The sequence below is a fragment of the Neoarius graeffei genome, chromosome 25, assembly GCF_027579695.1.
Source record: "Neoarius graeffei isolate fNeoGra1 chromosome 25, fNeoGra1.pri, whole genome shotgun sequence".
NCBI classification, from domain to species: domain Eukaryota; kingdom Metazoa; phylum Chordata; class Actinopteri; order Siluriformes; family Ariidae; genus Neoarius; species Neoarius graeffei.
Window position 1 is genome coordinate 12,478,091 of NC_083593.1, and position 18,860 is coordinate 12,496,950.

Here is an 18,860-nt window from a genome sequence, read left to right on the forward strand (position 1 = left end):
TGGAAATTTCCCTTTGTAAGCGCCAATAGATATGAGATATGCATTATTCATCGATTCTGGAAGTAATATATGTCAGCATGTGTCTATTCGGATTATATACAAAATAATGAGTCTGTATATAATGTGTTCTTGCAGGTTATAAGTGCAAAATAGGGAAGCTCACTTCATTCATTACCTCAGGTACAAGAATAGTCTGAACTGTTCAACAAACAGAAAGGTATAATCGTACCACTTGGACAGAATACCCAGTACTGTGCAAAAGCCTTTGGCACCCTATTTTTTTTTTTCATACAAACTTTGTTGGCGGCACGGTGGTGTAGTGGTTAGCGCTGTCACCTCACAGCAAGAAGGTCTGGGTTCGAGCCCCGTGGCCGGCGAGGGCCTTTCTGTGCGGAGTTTGCATGTTCTCCCTGTGTCCGCGTGGGTTTCCTCCGGGTGCTCCAGTTTCCCCCACAGTCCAAAGACATGCAGGTTAGGTTAACTGGTGACTCTAAATTGACCGTAGGTGTGAATGTGAGTGTGAATGGTTGTCTGTGTCTATGTGTCAGCCCTGCAATGAGCTGGCAACTTGTCCAGGGTGTACCCCGCCTTTCGCCCGTAGTCAGCTGGGATAGGCTCCAGCTTGCCTGCGACCCTGTAGAACAGGATAAAGCGGCTACAGATAATGAGATGAGATGAGATTTAACATTTAGATTTAACATTTAGATTTAAAATTTAGATTTAACATTTAGATTTAACATTTACCGTATTTATCCTTATAGAAGCGCCCTCCCTATTTGACGCGCCTCCACGATTTTCAGAGCTAGAATAGTATTTACCAACCATTTTCTTCATTTAACAAACTTTAAATCCAACAAACCACAACAGAGACGTTCAATTTCACCGCTAATTTTTTTACCGGAAATCGCTTTAGTAAACATGGACAGTATAAAATACGGACATTCACTCTGCTGCGGATATCAATACGGGTGGAGACGTACCTTTTGTTTGCACCACTCTTGTACACGTTTACGGTGAACATTAAATGTTTTTGCAGCTAAGTGTTTGCCTTTCTGCTCTGCCAGTTCTACAACCTTTAACTTAAAACTAGCGGTGAAGGATCGTTTTGAGGACGACATTTTGTTTTGTGAGCTCATAAACATCGACGATGACGTGAATTGTGACGTCACTACAAATAGTTTACTTACCAATGTTATCCTTATAAGCGAGCTGGACATTGTTTAATTGACTTTTTGGACATATAACTATATTTTCATGTGTTTCAAAATAAATGTTTTAAATTCCGATGATTTTGTCATGTTCGATTTTTGTCATTTAAGGGTCGAAATTGACGCTCCCCCTTCATGTTTTGCATCACGCCCGGGCGCGTTTATTAGGATAAATACGGTAGATTTAATATTTAGATTTAACATTTAGATTTAGATTTAACATTTACTTTTAACATTTAGATTTAATTTTTATATTTATATTTAAATTTAACATATATTTTTACATTTAGGTTTAACATTTAACATTTATTTGTAACATTTAACATTTAGATATAACTATTTAAAATATCTCTAAGATGACAAATATTGTTATAAATGTGCAAAAAGGGGAGTCTGAAAAATTCACACCGTTTTTAAAACACTGTTTTAAGCTAAATGTGACAAAATGTTGCTGAAATTTTCAGCACGGACATGCTTTACAAACGGCGCCCCATAAACTGTGGCTGGTTCTGTAAGATGCTCAGTAAAACCTACAGCTCCTTATATTTCTTTATAAAATTGCACTCATTACGTATACCTGAGACTGCTATTATGGCTTACTGCTGTTTATAGTATTTTTTAAATGCTGAAACATTTTCATTTCATTTCATTTTTTAAAACCTTTTTTGGTCTATAGCATTTCGTTAGATCTGCCTGAGACTTTTGCACAATACTGTATATTAAAGTGCATATTCTGGACCAATTTCGGGGTTTTTTTTATATGAAAGTATGTCCCTTTACACACTCATCCAGAAGGGTAATTTTGCACAAGGCCATCTGTCTACAGCAGAAAAAAATAAATAAAATAACAAAACGCGTCTGGAAAAATCCCAAGGGAGTCTGGAGCCAGATTCGTGACGTCACCTGCGGAAGCGCCAGCACGCTGCGAGAGCTTTGCACGGTTTCAGTGCACAGCCTGTGTGGACCAAGCGCTCCCATTTCTCTCTCATTGTCCGGTCTTTTGGAAAATGACATACATGTCAACCTATACGGAATGTCTGTATTTTATACGGATTTGATTCAATAAACGTAGTATACGGGCATATAAATAAAGTTATACAGATTCTTTAAAAAAAAACTTCAATATTTATTTAGAGCTATAATCAATTCCCACGATGATAAAAGAGCGCATAACATTTACAAACGTACTGTACACCACAGACAGCCAGTAAAGAGTCTTATGAAATCGTGCGTTATCTTGTGGTAGCGAGACTTCGTTCCACTTTTGATCATGTGCACACCGCACTGCGAGAATCCCGCCAACCGTGAAGTCATAGACATATAAACATAGACGCCGCCTTCTGCGTAGAATCATACGTCATCCTCGCCGCCATATTGGATGTGGCAAAGTGGAGATAATTCAACCGTCTCTGGTATAACGTCTAGACAGTAGCCGAGAATAAAGATGCCTCATTCATGTGCTGCGTTTAACTGTACCAACAGGTTTACCGTCCAAACGAGATCACATGGGATTACCTTTCACAGGTGAGACTGGAAAAATACTTTTCATTGTATTTGGTCATTATAACGTAATTTTACGAACAGATTTTCCTGACTTTGTGGCTAATATGAAGTCTCGCGCATAATAGCCGCTCGGTGAAACCTGTCTCCAAACAACGAAGTATTTCCTTCGTAACTACGCTGATAACACTTTGTGTTTTTGTCAAACATTGGAGCTTTGTATTCATTCTGAAGGTTTATTGTTATTAATATTGAATAAAAAGTAACTGGGATATATCATTGTTAATTATCATTCAAATTTTAGGTAAATTATTTTAATTTGCATCTTATACGGATTTTATAAGGGAAATATGGATTTTGGAGGTTGGTTATACAGGTTTGATTGACCAAAGGTTGACATGTATGCTGTTATTTACGTCATTACTGTCGCACAGTTAAAACGTGCCAGACCAGTCGCTGGTGGGTTTTCAAAATAATAAATCCATGCATGTGTTTTTGCGATAAATCCGTATTATACTGAGCGTATTTCCCACATTAGTCAATACAAAGTACTTTGTGTCTGCTGCATCTTTCAGTTCTTTTAAATCAAGGCTGAATACTTTCTTTCTTCTTTGCCGCTGCCTTTTATTAAATCAAATTTGAGGCTTTTGATTTGATTTCTTTCAGCAGTGCATGATGGGATATATTGCTTTGGTTAGTGATCATCGGTTGTACACTACTTTTCGTGATGCATTGTGGGATACCTCGAGTGCACTATATAGGGTGTAATAATTCACACTATACATTCGGACAGCACTAGAAAATGGCGACCTCACTATATAGTGAGTAGGGAGTGATTTCGGACATGGGGATAGTGACTAGGAATCTCTCAAATGCTGCTTGTGGTCAGTGTGTTTTGTGTTCATGCTACACCCTTGGGTCATAATCAGCAAAGCATTAAAATTACTTAATGGTTTGCTGAAACCAGAAGGATATACGCCGACATGCCAAAATGAAGAATAGCACTGCTTAGAAAGCATACGATTTCAGCTTATGTAATATTAATTAATTAGTTAATCAATTTGAAATACGGATTTTGGAGGTTGGTTATACAGGTTTGATTGACCAAAGGTTGACATGTATGAAATGATGAGTACTAATCCCATCAACATTGGTGTTGCTACACCCTCCTACGATTCTGTTAACCATTTTAATACTTACGTGATAACGTTGAAGAAATTTGCAGAAAACCACCAGGTCGTTTCCTCATAAACAAACCAGCGCTGACGTAGGATTCAGAAGGAGGCGTCCCGCACGTGACGTCATGAAAATCAATGTTTGCCGGGAAATCCAAATGCCAAGTTTTTTTCAGAGGCGGACCAATTCGCCTCAAATGGCTTGATTTCAACTGAATTTTTCTGGTATTGCGCAAAGTAAAACAAATTGCAGAGAATGCAGAATGTTACAGATATTTGACCAAAGTTTAATATAAAATAGGAGAATTACATTGATCTTGCTCCTGAATTTACCCGTGATATGCACTTTAACTTGGGTTACATGTACCGTACAGGTCCGTATAGAGTAAGTAATCTATCCAGATGCAGGAGTCTGTAAATAATCACTGACATGACGGATTCAGACGGTACTAAAATTACAGAGATCACTTACTCCAATAATAATTGCATTACCCCACCTCACCTTGTTAAACTAATCCAGTCTGAAATGGGCTTTAGACTGTACCGTACATCCTTGTGTCAAAGCTATTTAAATGTGACTGTACATAATACTACCTCGAGAAGTTTGCTTGTATGAGTGTTTAAAAGATTTCATCTTTGGTATCTCATCATTTTGTCCTTTAAGCAGTGCAAAACAGTGAAATTAAAGAGGCTTGTCTTGTTGCTCAGTCACTAATGTGATTTTATTCTGGAATGGGATGTTCAACAGGCACGTATTGGTGGAATGGTCAGTGCCTGTATCACAAAGCCGCTTAAGGATAAACTTTGGGAGTCCTTTTTTTTTTTTTAAATTTACAAAGTTCCTTAGCATTAAAAGGTGCACCTAAGTCTGGGAGAACTAAGAAGTCGACAATAGGACTCGTAACTCACTAAGATCGTAAAATGGCTGCTGTCATCCCACGTCTCAGTGTTTCGGAAACATTAAACGACATCGAATTATAAAAGATATCGCCTCGATCGTGAGGGAATAATGATTGTTACGGAGAATGTGAGGGTTGCAATAACATCTCCAACCAACCAAAACAGTGCCAAAATTAAGTGGTTGGAAAGTGGTCGCTGCGCTGCGCTACTTGGCAACCGGTAACGTGCAACTCCACAGTGCCGACAACTTGGGGATCTGTAATCCGAGCTATCCATCAAACAATAAATGTGCTCTGTGGACCCCACTTCATAGAGCAATTCATATGATTTCCTTTAGACATTCGCAAATTACAAAGAAATAAAGCCAGCTTCATGGCAAAACATATTGTAGATGGAATGCATGTAAAAAAATTATTGCACCACGACACGGCAAGGACGTGTTCGTGAACAGAAAATAAATAAATAAATAAATAAATAAATCACACCACAAACGTCATCATGCAGATGCATCTTGAAAGCTGAACCTATCCATTTATTTCATTCATATGTCATAATTAGGCTTATTTATCTATTGCTGATACGCATACCTTGTGCATCAACCAATCGCCATGGTCATTGCATGAGAAATGACGTGAGCTACAGCACTGGAGTCTTGGGAGTTCTCGGTTTGTGGGAGGATTTAAGAGAAAACGTTCAGTTAGAAACTTTTAATGCGGAGTACTCTTAGGAGGAAGATAAAATGCTTTGTGAATATGTGCACAAGTGTCCACAAACTTTTGCCCGTACAACGTATCTGTTTCACAATCTGCCATCACGCCTACTGATGCTGATTACAAGCTTTCATGAACCCAAGGAGTGCATTTACACTTCTACATTACAGGCTACCACAGAACTATTCTCATCTCGTCTCATTATCTCTAGCCGCTTTATCCTGTTCTACAGGGTCGCAGGCAAGCTGGAGCCTATCCCAGCTGACTACGGGCGAAAGGCGGGGTACACCCTGGACAAGTCGCCAGGTCATCACAGGGCTGACACATAGACAACCATTCACACTCACATTCACACCTACGGTCAATTTAGAGTCACCAGCTAACCTAACCTGCATGTCTTTGGACTGTGGGGGAAACCGGAGCACCCGGAGGAAACCCACGCGGACACGGGGAGAACATGCAAACTCCGCACAGAAAGGCCCTTGCCGGCCACGGGGCTCGAACCCGGACCTTCTTGCTGTGAGGCGACAGCGCTAACCACTACACCACCGTGCCGCCGTAGATGATTTTAAAAGTGGTAAATGTATCCTGTAGGGGCGCTATTGAGGTGATTATTCGTTGATGGTTACTGGATCAGCCAGCGAAAACAGTGCAATATACCGGTATCACACGCATTTCAGTACCGTTTCTATACATTCTGTAAACAGAGCATCTGGTACAAAAATCCCATGGTGTGACACGTATATAAATAAAAGCTGCTAAACTGAGCCAAAGGACAGAGCTGTAGAGCTGCAAAAATAAGTGGCGTTCGAGATATTCGATTAGGATTCAGCAACCGGAATACTACGTGCTTGTGTTCAGACTAACAGGATTAACAAGAAGAATATCTCTTTATCTACCCAGAAGTTATATTTGTCATGGCTGCAAATTAATTTATTAAGACCAGAAGATTTTTGTTGTTGTTGTTGTTTGTTTTATTTTGTTTTTTAATGAGCGAGTAGACTTTTTCACCCATTCCGTCCATATAAGTGCAGGTGTAGAGTAATCGTTCAAGAGACAAGTTAGGTATTGAGGTGCAAGGCCATTACGTACTTTATACGTCAGTAACAGGATCTTGTAGATTATTCGATCTTGAACTGGGAGCCAGTGTAACCTCCTCAGAGTATCTTGGATATTATCGTCAGGCTTTGGTCTTGCGACAACTCTGGCAGCAGCATTCAGGACCCGTTGAAGCTTGTTGATCTCATAAGCAGGTAAGCCATACAACAGGCTGTTACAGTGGTCCACTCGAGAGGTGACAAAAGCATGGACCAACTTTTCAGCTTGGTCTTGATCCAGATATCGTCGAATCTCAGCAATGTTACTCAAAGCCATAAAAGACGCTTTGCAACAATTAGTAATCTGACCCTTTAGAGATAGATTATGATCGAAGAGAACACCAAGGTTGCGGGCCTCAGGCTTGGGTGCTATAATTTTATCGCCGACAGCAATTCCAAGTAAGGTAGAGAGTGACCGGGCAAACTTTGAGTGAATATGCAAGAGTTCAGTTTTGCCATCATTCAAAACAAGCTTGTTGGCAGAACACCAGGACTTGATATCACGTATGCAGTTCTCAAGAGTAGATTGTGCAGAGTCTTGCTGATGCTTCTGGATAACACAATACAGTTGTGTATCATCAGCATACGTCATAGGCGATATTCCATGAGATGTAAATATGTCGAATCTCAGCAATGTTACTCAAAGCCATAAAAGACGCTTTGCAACAATTAGTAATCTGACCCTTTAGAGATAGATTATGATCGAAGAGAACACCAAGGTTGCGGGCCTCAGGCTTGGGTGCTATAATTTTATCGCCGACAGCAATTCCAGGTAAGGTAGAGAGTGACCGGGCAAACTTTGAGTGAATATGCAAGAGTTCAGTTTTGCCATCATTCAAAACAAGCTTGTTGGCAGAACACCAGGACTTGATATCACGTATGCAATTCTCAAGAGTAGATTGTGCAGAGTCTTGCTGATGCTTCTGGATAACACAATACAGTTGTGTATCATCAGCATACGTCATAGGCGATATTCCATGAGATGTAAATATGTCTTCCAGTGGTGCAACGTCGAGGCAGAATAGGACTGGTCCAAGAACAGAACCCTGTGGGACGCCAGATTCCAGTAGATAGTTGGGTGATAAGGAACTGTCAATCTTGACGCACTGAGTCCGGTTGTTAAGATAAGAATGAAACCAAGATATAACAGTGCCAGAGAACCCAAAACGCTTTTCAAGGCGTTGGAGAAGTAGACAATGATCAATCGTATCAAATCCAGCTGAAAAGTGTAGCAAAATCAAGAATGCCTCATTGCCTTCATCCAGAATTCCAAGAAGCTCATTTTGTACGCAGAGTAGATTAACAAGAAGAATATCTATTTATCTACCCAGAAGTTATATTTGTCATGGCTGCAAATTAATTTATTAAGACCAGAAGATTTTTGTTGTTGTTGCTGTTTGTTTTATTTTGTTTTTTAATGAGCGAGTAGACTTTTTCACCCATTCCATCCATATAAGTGCAGGCCACATATTAAATAGGACATTTGTACAACATATTAAGTCGACACAATTCATGTCCTTGACTTAACGTAATGATTTGTCCACATGTTCAGCTGATAATATTATCTCGTGGCCTCAGTATATTAATTTATGGCCGCACCTTTTTTTTTTTAAATAACCACCATGTCACCTCAGCAGCTCTGGGTTTAAATGATAACAGACATCAGCGTTTTAGCCTTAAAGCTTTGTCCACCCACACGTCACGTGTGGGTGGACAGTGAAACCAGTGAAGGAGTGCGGTCAGCTAAGCATAGTAAGAATGAAAGTTGATTTGCTGATCTGAGGAAGTGTTTACAGTGAGCGAGTTTGAGACTAAAGACGAAAGGGGAGGGAGCCGTGAGCTGAGGAGCTGCCCAAAGCTGCAGTCTGTGTCTCCAAGGCTTAACGAGATTAGGGTGAGAAAAGAGACAGCGGGTTGAAGGGAGGCGGAAAAGCAGTGGGGTCGGCCGTGCGAAAGTGGGTAAGGAGTAGAAGAGGCAAGGAAGCAGCTGGCACGAGATTCAAACTCGAGCTCCTCTCACAGGAAATAAAGAGCCGCGGTGAGAATGGACTGGCACAGAGAGCCCCCAGGCAAATTTACTGCCCGCAGCTTCAGTGTGTACAAAGTCATGAAGAGGAAGCACCTGCTTCGATCTTATAGGTACTGTACACACTGTAGAATACTGCTGCTGCTCTTCTTTACTGTACTGAAATTGGTGTATCTCGCAATGTTTAAGAAGTTAAGATGTACGTGTCTGCCATTTAAGTAACAGGGAAGTAACGTTAGCTCTAGTATTGAGCGTTCGGTTCCATGCCTCTAAGCTCTCAGTAGCTTAAAGAGGTGAGCTAAGAGGTAAATAAGTCTATCGCTTTATCCCACTCTATTTCTCTACACTCCCCTAATTATGACAGAGCTCTTAAAGGCACATCTACGCCTGTGTGCAAACACGTATCTGTTATACACTACCGTTCAAAAGTTTAGGGTCACCCAGACAATTTTGTGTTTTCCGTGAAAAGTCACACTTTTATTTACCACCATAAGTTGTAAAACGAATAGAAAATATAGTCAAGACATTTTTCTGGCCAGTTTGAGCATTTAATCGACCCTCAAATGTGACGCTCCAGAAACTCAATCTGCTCAAAGGAAGGTCAGTTTTATAGCTTCTCTAAAGAGCTCAACTGTTTTCAGCTGTGCTAACATGATTGTACAAGGGTTTTCTAATCATCCATTAGCCTTCTGAGGCAATGAGCAAACACATTGTACCATTAGAACACTGGAGTGAGAGTTGCTGGAAATGGGCCTCTATACACCTATGGAGATATTGCACCGAAAACCAGCTAGAATAGTCATTTACCACATTAGCAATGTATAGAGTGGATTTCTGATTAGTTTAAAGTGAAAAGAACAGTGCTTTTCTTTCAAAAATAAGGACATTTCAAAGTGACCCCAAACTTTTGAACGGTAGTGTATATATGGTAGTAGCGCCTTATATTATTAGCTACACTGGTCAGCCATAAAATTAAAAACACTGACAGGTAAAATGAATAACATTGCTCATGTTGTTACAATGGCACCTGTCAAGGGGTGGGATATATTAGGCAGCAAGAGAACAGTCAGTTCTTGAAGTTGATGTGTTGGAAGCAGGAAAAATGGGCAAGCGTAAGGATCTGAGCGACTTTGACAAGGGCCAAATTGTGATGGCTAGATGGCTGGGTCTGAGCATGTCCAAAATGGTACATCTTGTAGGGTGTTCCCAGTATGCCATGGTTAGTACCTATCAAAAGTGGTCCAAGGAAGGACAATCAGTGAGTCATGGGTGTCGAAGGCTCATTGATTTGCATAGGGCACAAAGGCTAGCCCATATGGTTCAGTCCCACAGAAGAGCTACTGTAGCACAAACTGCTGAAAAAGTTAATGCTGACACCTTTCTGTTTTAGCCAGCATTAACTTTGTGCTACAGTAGCGCTTCTGTGGGATCGGACCATATGGGCTAGCCCTCGTGCCCCATGTGAATCAATGAGCCTTTGAAACCCATGACCCTGTCACCGGTTCACCAGTTGTCCTTCCTTGGACCACTTTTGATATGTACTGTTCACTACAAACACATAGCTCTGTCACGACGGCAGAGGATATTTTGCAAGCTGATGTTCGTTTTGAAAGAGGATGTTGCATGTGGCTAACAAAGGGTACAGCTTGGCTAGAAACACACACGTTAACTAAAGCTCAATTCTCACCACACATTAGACGTACAAGTGATCAACTTGTAAGTGATAAATGTGCTGTTTTGCATTTATGTACACTACCGTTCAAAAGTTTGGGGTCACTTTGAAATGTCCTTATTTTTGAAAGAAAAGCACTGTTCTTTTCAATGAAGATCACTTTAAACTAATCAGAAATGCACTCTATACATTGCTAATGTGGTAAATGACTATTCTAGCTGGTTTTCGGTGCAATATCTCCATAGGTGTATAGAGGCCCATTTCCAGCAACTCTCACTCCAGTGTTCTAATGGTACAATGTGTTTGCTCATTGCCTCAGAAGGCTAATGGATGATTAGAAAACCCTTGTACAATCATGTTAGCACAGCTGAAAACAGTTGAGCTCTTTAGAGAAGCTATAAAACTGACCTTCCTTTGAGCAGATTGAGTTTCTGGAGCATCACATTTGTGGGGTCGATTAAATGCTCAAAATGGCCAGAAGAATGTCTCGACTATATTTTCTATTCATTTTACAACTTATGGTGGTAAATAAAAGTGTGACTTTTCATGGAAAACACAAAATTGTCTGGGTGACCCCAAACTTTTGAACGGTAGTGTATAACACACTGCATGAAATGAATTAGATTTTTAACAAATTACTGTTTACTAAGTATTTTACAACCAAGAATCGTCTTAATTGTGCAATTTATTTAGGAATCATGCTGTTTAAAGTCTCTGGAAGCCATCTTTCTTTTTATTTATTTACCTTACATTTGAGCGCTTGTATGGCAGGTTATCCACATAATCTAATGCTGAGAATAAACCGTGTGATTAAACTGTTAAATGTGTGTTGTTATTTTGCAAAAAAAAGAAAAAAGTATAATCATTGATATGGTGAAGGTTTCTGTATGGAGATGCTTATTTATCATTTATGGAAGGAGTCTCCAGCGTCAGTGCTTTGTAACAGTCAGCAAGATTTCCACTATGGGAAAGTTTTCAGAATAGAAAACATTGTGCTTTCTCATCTCATCTCATTATCTCTAGCCACTTTATCCTGTTCTACAGGGTCGCAGGCAAGCTGGAGCCTATCCCAGCTGACTACGGGCGAGAGGCGGGGTACACCCTGGACAAGTCGCCAGGTCATCACAGGGCTGACACGTAGACACAGACAACCATTCATACTCACATTCACACCTACGGTCAATTTAGAGTCACCAGTTAACCTAACCTGCGTGTCTTTGGACTGTGGGGGAAACCGGAGCACCCGGAGGAAACCCACGCGGACACGGGGAGAACATGCAAACTCCGCACAGAAAGGCCCTCGCCGGCCACGGGGCTCGAACCCGGACCTTCCTGCTGTGAGTTGACAGCGCTAACCACTACACCACCGTGCCACCCATAGTCATTGATGATTTTCCTATAACAGCATGCCATGTTGGATTTGATTCCTTACTGAAATGCAACTTTTCCATAATATTTACTGTTTTGAATTACCATCATTTTTGGCGTTCAGGTCTTTTTTTTTTCTCTTTTGCTGGAATTCAAGTTCAGCCGTTTTAAGTCCAAGGTGAAAATAAAATCATACAGCTGAAAGGTGTTTGTCCTCACCACCAGAGGCCCCTATTTCACCTCACTAAGACTGAGCACTACATTAGGTACACCTGTACACTTACAGTACTCATTCATGCAGTTATCTAATCAGCCAATCATATGGCAGCAGTGCAGTGCATTAAATCATGCAGGTACAGGCCAGCAACGTCACGTAATGTTCTCTTCAATCAACAGCTCAGTGATTTTGACCGTGGTATGACTGGCAGGTTTGAGTATTTCTATAACTGCTGATCTCCTGGGATTTTCACGTACAGTTAAGCCGGACAGTCTGCACACCCCTTTCACCTTCTCCACGTTTTATTACGTTACAGACTTATTCTACAATAGATTGAGTTCATTTTTTGCCTCAAACATCTACACACAATTGCCAATAATCACAAAGTGAAAACAGGTTTTTAGAAAATATGCAATTTTATTTAACTGACAAAAATAGGTTATTTAGGGGGTTACATATCTGTACACACCCTTAGCCGAATACTTGTTTATGTACCTTTGACAGCAAGTACAGCTTCAAGGCGTCTTGGGAAAGAAGCTATGAGCTTGGCACACTTGTTTCTGGACATTTTTGCCCATTCCTCTTGACATATCCTTGCAAGCTCTGTCAGGTTGGATGGAGAGCATCGGTACACAGCCAATTTCTGCTCCTTTCACAGATGTTCAGTTGGATTCAGGTCTGGGCTCTGGCTGAGCCACTCAAGGACGTTCACAGGCTTTCTCCGAAGCCACTCCTTTGTTCTCTTGGCTGTGTGCTTTGGGTTGTTGTCATGTTGGAAGGTAAACCTTTGCCCAATCTGAGGTCCAGAGCACTCTGGAGCAGGTTTTCTTCAAGGATCTCTGCGTACTTAGCTGCATTCATCTTTCCCTCTATCAGGACTAGTCACCCCGTTCCCGCTGCTGAAAAACATCCCCACATCATGATGCTGCCACCGCCATGCTTCACTGTAGGGATGGCATTAGCCAGGTGATGAGTGGTGCCTGGTTTCCTCTAGACGTGACGCTTGGTATTCAGGCCAAAAAGTTCAATTTTGGTTTCATCAGACCAGAGAATCTTGTTTCTCATGGTTTGAGAGTCCTCTAGGTGCCTTTTGGCAAACTCCAAGCAGGCTGTCGTGCCTTTTACTAAGGAGTGGCTTCTGTCTGGCCACTCTACCATAAAGGCCTGATTTGTGGAGTGCTGCCTGAATGGTTGATCTTCTGAAAGGTTCTCCCATCTCCACAAGGATACGCTGGAGCTCTGTCAGAGTGACCCTCGGGTTCCTGCTCACCTCCCTGGCCAAGGCCTGTCTTCCCCGATCGCTCAGTTTGGCCGGGCGGTCAGGTCTAGGAAGATTCTTGGCGGTTCCAAACTTCTTCCATTTATGAATGATGGTGGCCACTGTGCTCTTTGGGACCTGTAAAGCTGCAGCAATTTTTCTGTACCCTTCTCCAGATCTATACCTTAACACAATCCTGTTTCTGAGGTCTGCAGATACTGTAATTCCTTTGACCCCATGGCTTGGAGTTTGCTCTGACATCCACTGTCAACTGTGGGACCTTATATAGGCAGGTGTTGGCAATCACCAATCATGTCCAATCAATTGAATTTACCACAGGTGGACTCCAGTTAAGTTGTAGAAACATCTCAAGCAGTATCAGTGGAAACAAAATGCACCTCAGCTCACTTTTGGAGGTTATATCAAAGGGTGTGTACACTTGTGTACATACGATATTTTACATGTTGATTTTTAATAAATTAGCACAAATGTCTAAAAACCTGCTTTCACTTTGTCATTATGGGCTAGTTTGTGTAGAATTTTGTGACAAAAATGAACTCAGTCTATTGTAGAATAAGTCTGTAACGTAATAAAAGGTGGAGAAGGTGAAAGGGGTGTGCAGACTTTCCGGCTTGACTGTACGACAGTCTCTAGAGTTTACTCAGAATAGGTACAGTAAAGAAAAAAAAACATCTCGTAAGCAGCAGTTCTGCAGACAGAAACACCTTATTGGGAAGAGAAGTCAATGAAAAATGACCAGACTGGTTCTCACTGACAGAAAGGCTACAGTAACTCAGATAACTACTCTGTGCAGTTGTGGTGAGCAGAAAAGTATCTCAGGATGCACAACACATTAAACTTTAAAGTGGATGAGCTACAACAGCAGAAGACCACATCAGGTTCCACTTCTGTTAGCCAAGAACAGAAAGTTGACGCTGCAGTTGGCACAGGCTCACCAAAGCTGATCTGATGAATCTCGATTTCTGCTGAGGCACACAGATGGTAGGGTCAGAATTTGTTGGCAACAGCATGAATCCATGGACCCAACCTGCCTTGTGTCAACAGTTCAGGCTGGTGGAGGTGGTGTAACGATGTGGGGAATGTTTTAATGGCACACTTTGGCCCATTAATATCAATCAATCATCGTTTTGAATGCCACGGCTCATTTGAACGTTGTTACACAAAGCAAAAGTTGGTTTCATGAACACAACAATGAGTCTGGTGTTCATCAGTGGCCTTTCCAGTCACCAGATCCGAATCTCATGTCAAATGGACCAGAATCGCAAAGTTTCCAACATTCTGTGAAATCCATGCCATGAAGAACCGAGGCTGTTTTGAGAGAAAAAGAAGCCCTACCTAGAATTACTATAGTGTTCTTAATGAAATGTTCAGTGAGTGTATGTTTTGATTGATTGATTGATTGATTGATTGATTGATTGATTGATTGATTGATTGATTGATTGATTGATTGATTCTGAACAGTAAAGAAGATATAAAAATAATAAAAAATGCAATAATCAAAACATCATCATAAACAAACAGAATAGCGTAGCCACAAGGCAGTAACATAATAATGTTCGGAAAGGATTAGGAAGAAGTAAATAACTTATCAAATCCTAACCCTCTATACCACCACTAATCAAATGTCACTTTCCGCCATAATAAACTATATATACAAAAGAAAACAAAAGCAACAAACAAAAAGAATACATACCAACATGGTATAATATCGACCAAATCAAATCATATATACAGATACTTATGCATATATACACACATATACAGAACATACATATACACATATACACATACCTATAACTATACACACATCCATATGCACACAGACACCCATAATATCATAATTATGCGTATATATTATATACAATTATGCATATATATCAGTGGCGGCTGGTAGTCTTTCAAACAGGGGAGGCTGGTCGGTTACGATATTTCCAGATTTTAAAAGAAAAAACATCAATTTTACCCATACTCTTGCCTCTGATCTGGCTGATTGTTGGCAGCGTCACAAACTGTGAAATAACAGGTTCTTTTGGCCCATTAGCCTACTGTCCAATATACATGATGGTGGTGCTGGGGGAGGGTACATTTTAACATTTTATATTTTAAAATTGTGGCATGTTGTTTAAAAATTGACCTCGGCTGTGTTTTTGTTTAAAAATGTTTTCCAAATTGTAGCCGTGTTTAATTCATATCCAGAAAAATATATATTCCAAAATAATATACTCAGCATAAACATTTTAAATAGATTCTATATTTTTGGTCCATCCATGACATATTACTAAAGTAGCCTATTTACTGTTGTTGATGTGGGTCACTTGCTGTTAGCCAATTCACTTTCTCGTACCAGGAGAGCTGAAAGGAACGAGTATTATTCCCTACCTTTTTCACCAAGTCAATTTGAGGCGTTGGTCTACCCTGCTCTTTAATTTTAATTTTTTCCTCGAAAGGAAGACTGGCAAATGGCTTCGCCAAAATTAAATCAGCAATGCTCGGCATCCGTGCACAGCTTTCTTGCTAGCTGACTAGCCCCCTCAAGTTCAAATTCAGCCACTCAAATAAACGACATTTCTGGAACTAAGATAGCAAACTTGACAACACTATATTTACACTTTATTTACAATGAAAATATATACAAACTAAAAAAGCTGGTAGAAACCGTATGTAATGAATGAAATCGAAATGTAAGCCGATCTCTTACAATACACCACAGCACTTACGAATCCGCATGGGACTGAACTGATGTTGCCAGACACTGCTGACATTATCCAGCCCAAAATATGTTCAAAACCCGCCAAAATGCACTTAAAACCGCCCAATTGGGTGGGAAATCGCCCAATCTGGCAACACTGTCCGCTGCCTGTCTATAGTTGAAATGAGCTGTCAATCAAAGAAAATATCCGGCCGCTTTCACCAATCACCAGTCTCCTCGCAGAAACTGCCATGTCCCTCCCATGTGAGGCTGGGAGTCCGTGGGCGGGCATTTTTGCAGTATTTGTCCAATAACCATCTTGCATTTTGAGATTGAAAAGCGCAGAGCTCCCAAATGCCGTTGAAGTCCATTGAGGCTGGGAGTCCGTGAGACTCCGTGGGCGGGCATTTTCGCAGTATTTGTCCAATAATCGTCTTGCATTTTGAGATTGACAAGCACATAGCTCCCAATCCACTGAGGCTGGGCTGCATCGCGCTGTCACGAGGGGGAAAAACTCACGCACACATTAGGCGAACTGGGGAAAGTTATAACGGAATGATTTCACACTGTAGTTGGGTTGAGCACATATATTTCTATGATTCTGGATCTGAAATAGCAATGTTATAAGGTCGGCTATAACATAAGCCTAGCGCAATTCATCCTACACGATGTTCGTCATTTTTAGAGGAGGCTGAGCCTCCCTCGTTGTCTTAGAGCAATCGACCGTGATATATACATACATACTCACCAGTCAAAAGTTTGGAAACACCTTCAAATTCGATGTTTTTTCTTTATTTTAATTAACTAAAAGACACTTCATATCTTAAAGTAATGACTGACTGTTATTTCTCTTTACTTAGTTGAGTGGTTCTTGACATAATATGGATTACTACAATTGTCGAACAGGGCTATTTACTGTATTTTTTATTATTTACTCTTTACTGGTTGATGGTGTCAAATGCATTAAGGAGGCAAGAAATTCCATTTTTGACAAGACACACCTGTTAATTGAGAAGCATTCCAGGTGACGATCTCATGAAGCTGGTCCAGATAATGCCAATAGTGTGCAAAGCTGTTATCAAGGTAAATAGTGGCGACTTTGAAGAATCTAAAAGATGAAACGTTGTTTTTTTTAACACTTTTTTGTTTACCATATAATTCCATACGTTCCATATGTTATTTCATAGTTTTGATGAGTTCAGTATTGTTCTACAATGTAGGAAAAATATAAAAAAAAATTAAAACATCAAATTTGAAGGTGTTTCCAAACTTTTGACTGGTACCGTTCAAAAGTTTGGGGTCACCCAGACAATTTTGTGTTTTCCATGAAAAGTCACACTTTTATTTACCACCATAAGTTGTAAAACGAATAGAAAATATAGTCAAGACATTTTTCTGGCCATTTTGAGCATTTAATCGACCCCACAAATGTGATGCTCCAGAAACTCAATCTGCTCAAAGGAAGGTCAGTTTTATAGCTTCTCTAAAGAGCTCAACTGTTTTCAGCTGTGCTAACATGATTGTACAAGGGTTTTCTAATCATCCATTAGCCTTCTGAGGCAATGAGCAAACACATTGTACCATTAGAACACTGGAGTGAGAGTTGCTGGAAATGGGCCTCTATACACCTATGGAGATATTGCACCAAAAACCAGCTAGAATAGTCATTTAGCACATTAGCAATGTATAGAGTGGATTTCTGATTAGTTTAAAGTGATCTTCATTGAAAAGAACAGTGCTTTTCTTTCAAAAATAAGGACATTCCAAAGTGACCCCAAACTTTTGAATGGTAGTGTATCTATAATATTTCCATGTATCTACGGCAATGCGACGTTTCTGTTTTCATCACGCAGTACTCCGTGGCTACAAAGTGGAATATATTTAGAAACCTCCAGCAGCTACACTTCATATTTTGTGCGACCCAGCTGGGATCATGATGTGTTTGAGTGAGCATTAGCGATCATGTCTTAAAGCTACGGCACATGCAGTACATGCACTACGGAGTAAACGTGTAGTCTCTGGCCATGTGACAAAAACACAAAGAAAATATCTTATTCAGTCAGCTTTCCGTTATTCATCAGCGCTTTTTAAGATCCCGCTGGATGTCTTGTTGTATAAAAACTGCTTTTTAACACACAAATGCTTAGTGATGCGCAATATATCCTGTCGAAAACCCAGCACACTTGCTTGATCATGGAAATTTGAAGTGGAATCCTTACTATGACGTCCTGTATATATGCACCAGCCATGACGGATGTGTGTCTCACAGTTCAGCCGTGTACAACACCCTCTGCTTTCTATGCAGAGATGCCCCATATACCGTACAGATTACCAAAAATTTTCGCATTTATGAACGAAGTCTCCAGTATCAGTGCCACAGGAAGGTTTTCAGGAGCTCTGTTTCCGGGGACCTCAGTGTTTCTTGATTGTTTTTCATCTCATCTCATTATCTCTAGCCACTTTATCCTGTTCTACAGGGTCGCAGGCAAGCTGGAGCCTATCTCAGCTGACTATGGGCGAAATGCGGGGTACACCCTGGACAAGTCGCCAGGTCATCACAGGGCTGACACATAGACACAGACAACCATTCACACTCACATTCACACCTACGGTCAATTTAGAGTCACCAGTTAACCTAACCTGCATGTCTTTGGACTGTGGGGGAAACCGGAGCACCCGGAGGAAACCCACGCGGACACGGGGAGAACATGCAAACTCCACACAGAAAGGCCCTCGCTGGCCACGGGGCTCGAACCCGGACCTTCTTGCTGTGAGGCGACAGCGCGAACCACTACACCACCGTGTCGCCCCTATACTTTAATGTGAATGTTTAATTGAGTTACTGCTGTGCAACTAAAGCCAATTAAACTCCAGCTGCTCTTATTTGAAACCTTAATAAACCTTTCAGCTTCTGTTTAGTAACAGTTTGTATACATTTATGTACAGTATATATTTTTAAAATTTTATCATATGCATCATTCTTAAAGGTCCCATGGCATGGTGGTTTGTTGATGCTTTA

General features: G+C 40.7%; 1 protein-coding gene across 3 annotated transcripts in view; it reads left to right on the forward strand.

The window, feature by feature from the left end:
* The window catches only part of LOC132873125 (cAMP-specific 3',5'-cyclic phosphodiesterase 4D-like), a 372,176-nt gene that overhangs the window by 280,097 nt on the left and 73,219 nt on the right, over nucleotides 1-18,860 (forward strand). The window contains exon 1 of one of the 3 annotated variants that reach the window (XM_060908383.1): nucleotides 8,503-8,729. The exons of the other annotated variants lie outside the window; for them this stretch is intronic. Within the exon in view, the coding sequence (XP_060764366.1) occupies nucleotides 8,635-8,729 (95 nt within the window). The 5' untranslated portion in view covers nucleotides 8,503-8,634. Of the gene's footprint in view, nucleotides 1-8,502; nucleotides 8,730-18,860 lie in introns of those variants that run through there. 3 annotated transcript variants of the gene reach the window in all.